This window comes from Heterodontus francisci, chromosome 3, assembly GCF_036365525.1.
Source record: "Heterodontus francisci isolate sHetFra1 chromosome 3, sHetFra1.hap1, whole genome shotgun sequence".
NCBI lineage: Eukaryota > Metazoa > Chordata > Chondrichthyes > Heterodontiformes > Heterodontidae > Heterodontus > Heterodontus francisci.
Genome location: NC_090373.1, coordinates 24,366,677 through 24,378,692, shown reverse-complemented (window position 1 = coordinate 24,378,692; position 12,016 = coordinate 24,366,677). Strand labels below are relative to the sequence as shown.

The 12,016-nt window shown below is 53.8% G+C and overlaps 1 protein-coding gene across 2 annotated transcripts in view; it reads right to left on the bottom strand.

The window, feature by feature from the left end:
- Positions 1–11,376, bottom strand: part of pgbd5 (piggyBac transposable element derived 5) — a 77,082-nt gene extending 65,706 nt beyond the window's left edge. The window contains exon 1 of one of the 2 annotated variants that reach the window (XM_068020197.1): positions 11,013–11,376. In XM_068020197.1, coding sequence (XP_067876298.1) covers positions 11,013–11,343 — 331 coding nt within the window. In that variant the 5' untranslated portion in view covers positions 11,344–11,376. The remainder of the gene's footprint in view (positions 1–11,012) is intronic. The other variant, XM_068020196.1, reaches the window with a different exon arrangement.
- Between the last annotated feature and the right edge of the window lie 640 nt (positions 11,377–12,016).

Sequence of the window (12,016 nt, the reverse complement as noted above, 5' to 3'; positions counted from 1 at the left end):
GTAATGAGAAAGAGCGCATTAATAATCTTGTTGTAAAAGAACCTTTAGGGATGAATGACCATAATATGATAGAATTTTACATTTTGTTTGAAAGTGAGGTAGTTCAATCTGAAGCCAGGGTGTTAAATTTGAAAAAAGGAAATGATGAAGGTTTGAGGGGCAAATTGGCTGATGTGGATTGGGAAAATACATTAAAAGGTATGAGTGCATAGACAATAGATAGTATTTGAAGAATTATTACATAGTTTACAGAAACTATACATTCCTTCAAGGCACAAAAACCCCAAAAGTAAAGGCAGTCAACCATGGCTAACAAAGGAAATTAAGGATTGGATAAGATGAAAAGAAAAGGCCTATAAAGTTGCCGAAAGAGGAGTAAACCTGAGGGAGGATTTTAGAATACAGAAAAAGGAGGACCAAGAAACTGATAAAGAAAGGGAGAATACAGTATAATGTAAACTAGCAAAAAGACAAAAACAAACTGTAAAGGCTTCTAGAAGTATGTAAAAAGGAAACATCTGGCTAAGACAAATGTAGGTCCATTACAGGCAGAGTCAGGAGAATTTATAATGGGGAATAGAGAAATGGCAGAGAAGCTAAATGATTACTTTGCATCTGTCTTCACTGAGGAGGATACAAAAAATTTCCCAGAATTAGAGATCCAAGAGACTAGGAAGAATGAGGAATTAAAGGAAATTAGTATTAGTAAGAAGATTGTGTTGGAGAAATTAATGCGGCTGAAGGTTGATAAGTCCCAAGGACCTGATATTCTACATCCCAGAGTGTTGAAAGAGGCGGCTATGGAGATCGGGGATGCATTGATCATCTTCCAAACTTTTATAGATTCTGGAGCAGTTCCTGTAGATTGGAAGGTAGCAAATGTCACCTCACTATTTAAAAACAGGGAACTACAGACTTGTTAGCCTTACATCAGTAGTAGGGAAAATATTAGAATCTATTCTAAAGGATGTGATAAATGGACACTGAGATAATCTAATTGGGTATAGTCAACATGGATTTATGAATAGAAAATCATGTTGTCACTAACAGAATTGATAAAGGGGACATAGTATACTTGGATTTTCAGAAGGTTTTTGATAAAGTCCCCCACTGGAGGCTGGTTAGCAAAATTAAAGGACATGGGATAGGAGGCAATATACTGGCATGGAATAAGGATTGGTTAACAGGCTGAAAACAGATAGTAGAAATAAACAGTCATTCTCACATTGGCAGGCTGTGTCTAGTGGGGTACTGAGAGAATCAGTACTTGGGCCCCAGCTGCTCACAATATTAATCAATGATTTGGATGTGGAAAACAAATGCAATATTTCCAAGTTCGCAGATGACACAAAACTAGGTGGAAATGTGTGTTGAGGAAGATGCAAAGCGGCTTCAAGGGGATTTGGACAGACCTGATGAGTGGGCAAGATCGCGGCAGATGGAACATAATGTGGAAAAATGTGAGGCTATCCATTTTGGTAGGAGGAACAGATGTGCAGAGCATTTCTTAAATGGTAAGAGATTAGAAAATGTAGATGTACAAAGGGACCTGGGTGTCGTCGTCGTCAATAAGTCACGGAAAGCTAACATGTAGGTGCAGCAAGCAATTAGGAAGGCTAATGGTATGGTAGCCTTTATCGCAAGGCGACTTGAGTACAAGAGTAGTGAAGTCTTGCTTCAATTATATAGAACCTTGGTTAGACTGCACCTGGCGTACAGTGTGCAGTTTTGGTCCCCTTACCTTAGGAAGGATATTATTGCCATAGAGAGAGAGTGTAACAAAGGTTCACCAGACTTGGTCCCCGTGAAGACGGGACTGTCCTATGGACAGATTGGGGAAACTGGGCCTGTATTCTCTCCAGTTTCGAAGAATGAGAGGTGATCCCATTGAAACCTACAAAATGTTACTACCAGGTGAGAAAGGTGTCTAGGGGGTCTGTTAATGTCCTTACCTAGTCTTATTGTAACACACAGTGTTTTGAGCTCCCCCTTTGTGAAACCTTGTTCACAGCTTTCCAATTATAAGATAAAGAAACCAATTCACAGGTTTTGAGGTTTAAAGATGAAATTTTATTAAAACTTAAACACTAATACCCGTTAACGCCTACGGATATATGACGTGTCCACGCTAGCATGCAAATAGGGACAGAAAAGAGGAGGAAAATATAGTAGAGAGGGGTTTGAGGCAATATCAGAAGAGTTTCTTGTTTACTGTGCTTCGAGCTCACTTAATTGTAGGTAGTCTTGCTGTTCATTGGGGCCCAGTGTTGTTCTTAAACCTTGTTCACGTAGGAGACTTTTCTCTGAGATTCACACGTTTTCACAAGATTCAGTTCCATGGGAAAGAGATGGAGGCAGGCAGGACTGGAGAGGCGGTTCTGTTCCAACCAGGACCACATGGCTTTCCTGAGTTCAAATTCAAAACCTCCAACAACCAGTCAGTCATGTAACTAAAACTGGTCTGACCACCATTTCTGCGTATTGGGGAAGCAACAACTGGCTTCCCATTATTCCAACACTGTCGGTTACTATGCAAATGTCTTTCCAGTCAGGGGCTTGCAATTTTAAGTTTTAATGTTCATGTGGCGAAATCATGTGTGCCTCAGTCTTGGCAGGTGGGGAGGGGGTGTTCGCCTAACAACTTAAAGGGATAGACAGCGTAGCTGTAGGCAAGATGTTTCCCCTGGTTGGGGAGCCTAGAACCAGGGTACACCATTTCAAAGTAAGGCGGAAGCCACTTAGGACACTTACGAGAAATTTCTTTACTCGAGAGGGTTGTGAATCGTTGGAATTCTCTACCCCAGGGGGCTGTGGAAGCTAAGTATGTTTAAAAGTAGAGATTGACAGATTTCTAAATACCAATGATAAAGAGATATGGGGATAGTGTGGGAAAAGGGCATTGAAGTGGATGATCAACAATGATCGTATTGAATGGCGGAGCCGGCTGTATGACCTACTCCTGCTCCTATGCACCTCGTGGCTGGAGATGAACGGAGTGGGAGGGGGAGGATCCAGTTGTTGTGGTCCGTGTAGGAACCAACAACATAGGTGGAACTAGGAATGATGTACTGCTGAGAGAATTTGAGGAATTAGGGTCCAAATTAAAATGTAGTACCTCAAAGGTAATCTCTGGATTGTTACCTGGGTCACACACCAATTGGCATAGGGTCAAGCAGATTAGAGAATTAAACGCATGGTTCAGAGTTGTGCGGGAAGAAGGGGTTTTGATTCATGGGCACTCGGTAAAGAGAGAGCTGTTCCATTTGGATAAGCTCCACTTAAACTAGGCTGGGATCAGTGTTCTGGCGAATTGTATAACTAGAGCTGTGGATAGGGCTTTAAACTAAAAGAGGGAGGGGAGAGATCATGTGAAGGGAGATTTAGAAATCCAAGAGAAAAGGCAAGGCAATAGAACAGTGTAGCAATTTGGGTAAAGACAATCAGAGTGGGACAGGAAGGAACAGAAAGTTTAACAGTAATAGTGCATCAGCGAATAAGATCCATGCAAAGAACTGTAAAAAAAAATTAAAGGCACCTTATTTGACTACGCAAAGCATTTGCAATAAGATCGATGAACTAGTGGCACAGAGAGACAGAAATGATTTAGATCTAATTGCCATTACAGAGACATGCTTACAAAGGTGACCAAGGTTGGGAAATAAATATTCCAGGATACACAATATTTCAAAATAGAAAAGGAGGAGTAACCCTGATAGTAAAGGATGACACAAGGACAATGTCAGAACATCAGGAAGTAGAATCAGTATGGGTGGAGATTAGGAATAACAAAGGTCAGAAAATACTGGAGGGAGTAGTTTATAGGCCCCCTAAAAGTATGGAGTAGAGTGTTTTAGAAACCAGCAAAGGGCAACCAAAAAGTTGATAAGGAGGGAAAATAGAATGAGAGTAAACTCAATAGGAATATAAAAACACATATAAAAACTTTTACAAGTATATATAAAAAGGAGAGTCCAAGAGACAGCAACAGGAGAAATCATCATGGGGAATGAGGAAATGGCAGGCAATGAACAAATATTGTGTGTCTGTCTTCACAGTACATACCAGAAATAGAGGTTAACCAAGGGGCTAATAAGGGTGAGGAATTTAAGGTAATTAATATCAGCCGAGAAAAAGTATTGGAGAAACTTGAGACTAAAGGTCGATAAATCCCCAGGACTCAAAGGTTCTAAAAGAGGTAGCTGCAGAGATAATGCTTGTGCTGATTATTATCCAAAATGCCCTGGATCCTAGAAAAGATCCCAGTGGATTGAAAGTTAGCAAATGTACCTCTATTAAAGAAAGGAGGGAGAGAGAAAACAGAGACCTACAGGCCAGTTAGCCTGACATCAGTTGTCAGGAAAATGCAGGAAACTATTATTAAGGAAGCACTTAGAAAATCATAGTACGATCAATGTCAACATGCTTTTACAAAAGGGAAATCATGTTTGACAAATTTATTGAAGAGTTTTTTCGAGGATGTAACTAGTAGGGTAGGTAAAGGGGAACCAGAAGATGTAGTATACTTGGAATTCCAAAAAGCATTCTATAAGGTGCCACACAAAACATTAATATGCAAGATAAGGACTCATGGAGGCAGGGGTAATATTAGTATGGATAGAGGATTGTTTAATGGACAGTAAGTTGAAAGGAAGGATAAACAGGACATTTTCAAGTTGGCAGGCTGTAGTGGAGTGTCGCAAGGATCAGTGCTGGGGCCTCAGCTATTTACAATCTGTATTAATGATTTAGGTACATTATTCTTGGGCTCTTTGCCCAAGTTTGCTGACGATACAAAACAAGGTGGGAATGTAAACTGTGATAAAGACCTGCTCGGGTATTAAATTGAAACCAGACCCAGGCCCGACTTGACCACATCCAACCCGCACCCGACCCGGGCCCGAGGCCTTTAATTTTTTTCCGCGCCTGACCCAACTACCGTAATAAAGTTAATGACATCAAACAGGTTATTGTGCTCTACCTTGTCCAAATGTTGTGATCCTGTTCATCCGTTCCAGCAGCAGGCGATCCCTGCAGAATCGTGCAGATGGAGTTGGGAATCTGAGTTTGATCTTGTTACCAGGAACGGCACACCCCACCCCCCTCTCCAACTTTCACACACGAGCATCCATAGTGCACTGTAGTGTAGAATCACTTTTGGATGCATGGAAGCTACAGCATGAGTGCGATGATGTCATGTAGATGCTCACTGCAGAGTGCAGAGTGCACGTTTCCCACCTTGACCTGAATGTTCAATTGAAGATTACTTCCCAGAGCAAAGCAGTACTGTCCATGTCCAGCCCAACCCGACCCGAGCCCAAATGCTGGACTGGGAAGAGAGACCCAACCTGAACCCGACACATATTGCCGGGTCTAGTCGGGTAGCCACGCTTTAAGCTATGAGGAGAACACAAAGAGGCTGCAAAGAGATATTTAGTTTAAGTGAGTGGGTAACAAGGTGCCAGATGGAGTATGATGTGGGTAAGTGAGAGGTTATTCACTTTGTTAGGAAGAATAGAAAAGCAGAATATTTTTTAAAAGGCATGAAATTTCTAAATGTTGATGTTCGGGACTTGGGTGTACTCGTACATGGAATGAAGAAAGTTAGCATGCAGGTACAGCAAGCAATTAGAAAGGTATGTTGACTTTTACTGCAAGGAGATTGGAGTGTAAGAATAAGGAAGTCTTGCAACAATTGTATAGGACTTTGTTGAGACCACAACTGGAGTACGGTGTGGAGTTTTGGTCTCCATATTTAAGGAAGGATATACTTGTCTTGGAGGCACTACAGGGAAGGTTCACTAGATGGGTTCCTGGAATGAGAAGGTTGTCCTATGATGATTGGCTGAGTAAATTGGGTCTACATTCTGTGGAGTTTAGATGAATGGCGATCGCATTGAAACTTACAAGATTCTGAAGGGGCTTGACAGGGTCGACACGGAGAAGTTGTTTCCCATGGCTGGGGAATCTAAAACACAAAGGCATAGTTTGAAGATAAAGAGCTGGTCTTTTAGGACTGAGATGAGGAGAAATGTCTTCACTCAAAGGGCTGTGAATAGTTGGAATTCCCTGCCCCACAGGGTTGTGAATATTCCATCGTTAAATATTTTTCAGCTGAGATACAGATTCTAGGTATCTCAGGGAATTGAGGGATATGAGGAGCGGGCGGGAAAGAGGAGTTGAAGCAAAAGATCAGCCATGATCATATTGAATGGTGGAGCAGGCTCCAAGGGCCGTATGGTCTATTCCTGCTCCTATAACTTATGTTATCATTCTGGTTCTTCTAATCCAATCTTGATTTGATAAAGATTATGCTCTTCAGTACTTGCTCTACATATAGGTTCAAACACAGCAGCCATATAATAACTTTTTGATCAATAGAAACTTCTATTTGCAACTGTCAAAATTAACCAACACTGGGCATCTAGGCACATAACTCTGGTCATGTTGCTGAACCTTCTGCTGCTAGTTTCCTTCAGTCAAAAGAACTGAAGTTGTACAATATTGTACAACATTTGCAAATAATGATGAAACCAGAAGGTACATTAAGCATAAAATAAAACCTCCCCTCTGTCTCAACCATTACAAAAGTAGGGGAGGGAATTCAGATGTAAGCAAGATGGCCATTAAATAATTCAGTTTAGGGAATACAGCAAATTATAAGCAACAAATGCACTTCTGTTAACAATCCCGAGATCATGAAAATTGATGACTTTTGATTCTTCTATTTCATGAGTTAACAGTCTACCAAAGACCCCAATAATGTCTCAGTGCAAAGCATAAATGTGTAATAAAACAGGTTCCTGTGTTTCTGGAAGATAGCAAACAAATCAGCCCCTGCATTACTTCTCTCTAATTTGTCTACTTCAACTCAGTATTATAGATTTCTGCAGAACGTAGCCGACTGACCATGAAATGATTACCAATTGTGCAATAAAGCCATTTACTTCTGACAGACAATCCTGTTGTGATTGCTGCAAGAGCAGAATCAACAAATCCAAACGTAGAACACCAAAGCAGTTCCAACGCCTAACGAGATGTCCAGCAAAAGCGAGTAGTATAAATAATTCACATCACAGCTCAATCAGATCGCAAAGCTGTGTACGGGAAATGGGGGCCTCATTACACTGAGGAATCAGAGTAAAGGAGCTGAGCATTAACAGAGATTTGAGAATTGCCCTGGTTATTCCCACAAACATTACAAAGTGTTTGACACATACGTACATCTCCCAGCTGAGCTAACAAGCAAATCTACCCAGCCCTTGGAGCCCAATTCCCCCAGCAGCGGATAGTTCACAGAAACAATTATCTGGCCTCCAGGAATGGAGGGAGCGGACTCCACAAAAACCGAGAAGCGCAAGTGGCCTTGAGCCTGAAGCAGCCGCAGAGTTTCAGCTATTTGTAAACACCACCGGAGACCCAACTACCACCGCCCCGCTCCCCCAAACAGACACTCCCCCGGCCCGGGGCTGAACAATCTCCCCCCACACGCAAACACCCCCGCGCCTCCCCCCACACGCAAACACCCCCGCGCCTCCCCCCACACGCATTCAGCCCCCCCCTCACGCATTCAGCCCCCCCCTCACGCGCCCCCACACGCATTCAGCCCCCCCCTCACCCCCCCCACACACGCATTCAGCCCCCCCCACACACGCATTCACCCCCCCCACACACGCGCATTCACCCCCCCCCCACACACGCGCATTCACCCCCCCCCACACACGCGCATTCACCCCCCCCCACACACGCGCATTCACCCCCCCACACACACGCGCATTCACCCCCCCCCACACACGCGCATTCACCCCCCCCCACACACGCGCATTCACCCCCCCCCACACACGCGCATTCACCCCCCCCCACACACGCGCATTCACCCCCCCCACACACGCGCATTCACCCCCCCCCACACACGCGCATTCACCCCCCCCCACACACGCGCATTCACCCCCCCCCACACACGCGCATTCACCCCCCCCCACACACGCGCATTCACCCCCCCCCACACACGCGCATTCACCACCCCCCCACACACACGCATTCACCCCCCCCCCACACACACGCATTCACCCCCCCCCCACCCGCCCCCACACGCATTCAGCCCCCCCCTCACCCCCCCCACACACGCATTCACCCCCCCCCCACACACACGCATTCACCCCCCCCCCACACACACGCATTCACCCCCCCCCCACACACACGCATTCACCCCCCCCCCACACACACGCATTCACCCCCCCCCACACACACGCATTCACCCCCCCCCACACACACGCATTCACCCCCCCCCACACACACGCATTCACCCCCCCCCACACACACGCATTCACCCCCCCCCACACACACGCATTCACCCCCCCCACACACACGCATTCACCCCCCCCACACACACGCATTCACCCCCCCCCACACACACGCATTCACCCCCCCCCACACACACGCATTCACCCCCCCCCACACACACGCATTCACCCCCCCCCACACACACGCATTCACCCCCCCCCACACACACGCATTCACCCCCCCCCGCCCCCACACGCATTCACCGCACCGCCACGCCCCCACAGCCCCTCCCACCCCACCACCCCGCCCCATCACCCAACTGTCCCCGCCGCCCACACCCCACCCCCTCCTGTCCCCGCACCCCCTCCTCTCCCCAACCCCCCTATCCCCGCCTCCTCCTCTCCCCCCGCCCCCTCCTCTCCCCCCGCCCCCCTCTCTCCCCCTCCTCTCCACACCCCCCCCTCTCCCCCCGCCCCCCTCTCTCCCCCTCCTCTCCACACCCCCCCCTCTCCCCCCGCCCCCCTCTCTCCCCCTCCTCTCCACACCCCCCCCCTCTCCCCCCGCCCCCCTCTCTCCCCCTCCTCTCCACACCCCCCCCCTCTCCCCCGCCCCCCCTCTCTCCCCCTCCTCTCCACACCCCCCCCCTCTCCCCCCGCCCCCCCTCTCTCCCCCTCCTCTCCACACCCCCCCCCTCTCCCCCCGCCCCCCCTCTCTCCCCCTCCTCTCCACACCCCCCCCCTCCCCCCGCCCCCCCTCTCTCCCCCTCCTCTCCACACCCCCCCCTCTCCCCCCGCCCCCCCTCTCTCCCCCTCCTCTCCACACCCCCCCCTCTCCCCCCGCCCCCCCTCTCTCCCCCTCCTCTCCCCCCGCCCCCCCTCTCTCCCCCTCCTCTCCCCCCGCCCCCCCTCTCTCCCCCTCCTCTCCACACCCCCCCCCTCCCCCCGCCCCCCCTCTCTCCCCCTCCTCTCCACACCCCCCCCCTCTCCCCCCGCCCCCCCTCTCTCCCCCTCCTCTCCACACCCCCCCCCTCTCCCCCCGCCCCCCCTCTCTCCCCCTCCTCTCCACACCCCCCCCCTCTCCCCCCGCCCCCCCTCTCTCCCCCTCCTCTCCACACCCCCCCCCTCTCCCCCCGCCCCCCCTCTCTCCCCCTCCTCTCCACACCCCCCCCCTCTCCCCCCGCCCCCCCTCTCTCCCCCTCCTCTCCACACCCCCCCCCTCTCCCCCCGCCCCCCCTCTCTCCCCCTCCTCTCCACACCCCCCCCCTCTCCCCCCGCCCCCCCTCTCTCCCCCTCCTCTCCACACCCCCCCCCTCTCCCCCCGCCCCCCCTCTCTCCCCCTCCTCTCCACACCCCCCCCCTCTCCCCCCGCCCCCCCTCTCTCCCCCTCCTCTCCACACCCCCCCCCCTCTCCCCCCGCCCCCCCTCTCTCCCCCTCCTCTCCACACTCCCCCCCTCTCCCCCCGCCCCCCCTCTCTCCCCCTCCTCTCCACACCCCCCCCCTCTCCCCCCGCCCCCCCTCTCTCCCCCTCCTCTCCACACCCCCCCCCTCTCCCCCCGCCCCCCCTCTCTCCCCCTCCTCTCCACACCCCCCCCCTCTCCCCCCGCCCCCCCTCTCTCCCCCTCCTCTCCACACCCCCCCCCTCTCCCCCCGCCCCCCCTCTCTCCCCCTCCTCTCCACACCCCCCCCCTCTCCCCCCGCCCCCCCTCTCTCCCCCTCCTCTCCACACCCCCCCCTCTCTCCCCCCGCCCCCCCTCTCTCCCCCTCCCCCCCCTCTCTCCCCCTCCTCTCCACACCCCCCCCCTCTCCCCCCGCCCCCCCTCTCTCCCCCTCCTCTCCACACCCCCCCCTCTCTCCCCCCGCCCCCCCTCTCTCCCCCTCCTCTCCACACCCCCCCCTCTCTCCCCCTCCTCTCCACACCCCCCCCTCTCCCCCCGCCCCCCCTCTCTCCCCCTCCTCTCCACACCCCCCCCCTCTCCCCCCGCCCCCCCTCTCTCCCCCTCCTCTCCACACCCCCCCCTCTCCCCCCGCCCCCCCTCTCTCCCCCTCCTCTCCACACCCCCCCCCTCTCCCCCCGCCCCCCCTCTCTCCCCCTCCTCTCCACACCCCCCCCCTCTCCCCCCGCCCCCCCTCCCCCTCCTCTCCACACCCCCCCCCTCTCCCCCCGCCCCCCCTCTCTCCCCCTCCTCTCCACACCCCCCCCCTCTCCCCCCGCCCCCCCTCTCTCCCCCTCCTCTCCACACCCCCCCCCTCTCCCCCCGCCCCCCCTCTCTCCCCCTCCTCTCCCCCCGCCCCCCCTCTCTCCCCCTCCTCTCCACACCCCCCCCCTCTCTCCCCCTCCTCTCCACACCCCCCCCCTCTCTCCCCCTCCTCTCCACACCCCCCCCCTCTCCCCCCGCCCCCCCTCTCTCCCCCTCCTCTCCACACCCCCCCCCTCTCCCCCCGCCCCCCCTCTCTCCCCCTCCTCTCCACACCCCCCCCCTCTCCCCCCGCCCCCCCTCTCTCCCCCTCCTCTCCACACCCCCCCCCTCTCCCCCCGCCCCCCCTCTCTCCCCCTCCTCTCCCCCCGCCCCCCCTCTCTCCCCCTCCTCTCCACACCCCCCCCCTCTCTCCCCCTCCTCTCCACACCCCCCCCCTCTCTCCCCCTCCTCTCCACACCCCCCCCCTCTCCCCCCGCCCCCCTCTCTCCCCCTCCTCGCCCCGCCAGTCCCCTGCCCCGGTTTCCTGCCGCTTACCCGCCGACTCGCCGAACGGAGGGAAGGCGATGTCCATCAGCCGCTCGGTCCATCCCGCCGCCTCCTCTCTGTCCCCCGGCTCCAGGCTGGAGTGTCTGGCGGCCGCGGGCCTCCCGCTCCCCGGTTCCTCCTCCTCCTCCCAGTCGGACTGCGAGCTGCCGGCTGAGGTGCTGTAAAACGGGTTTTCGTCGCTGCTACTACCGCCGCCCGACTCCCCGAACACATCGTCAGAGATCTGCAGACTCTGGTAGCGGGAGCGGGCGGCCCGGAGCCGGGACAGGGAGAGCGCTTTCCGCCGGGCCGCTGCCGCTGCCACCTCCTCGGTCGCCATGGAAATGAAGAGGCAGCGCCGCGCGCTAACCGCGCATGACAACTTCCAACTCCCGCCGCGAGGGCGCACCGGCACCAGGATTGGGAGTGGCACCTGCACTGGAGGCGGTACTTACAGCCAGTGCACCGCCAGCGGGCGTGGCACCTGCAGCTAATGCACTGGCAATGACACCTGCAGCCCGTGCACAGCCACCGGGCGTGGCACCTGCAGCTAATGCACTGGCACTGGGAATGACACCTGCAGCCAGTGCACAGCCACCGGGCGTGGCACCTGCAGCTAATGCACTGGCACTGGGAATGACACCTGCAGCCAGTGCACAGCCACCGGGCGTGGCACCTGCACTGGAGGCGGTACTTCCAGCCAGTGCACCGCCAGCGGGCGTGGCACCTGCAGCTAATGCACTGGCAATGACACCTGCAGCCCGTGCACAGCCACCGGGCGTGGCACCTGCAGCCAGTGCACAGCCACCGGGCGTGGCACCTGCACTGGAGGCGGTACTTCCAGCCAGTGCACCGCCAGCGGGCGTGGCACCTGCAGCTAATGCACTGGCAATGACACCTGCAGCCCGTGCACAGCCACCGGGCGTGGCACCTGCAGCTAATGCACTGGCACTGGGAATGACACCTGCAGCCAGTGCACAGCCACCGGGCGTGGCACCTGCAGCTAATGCACT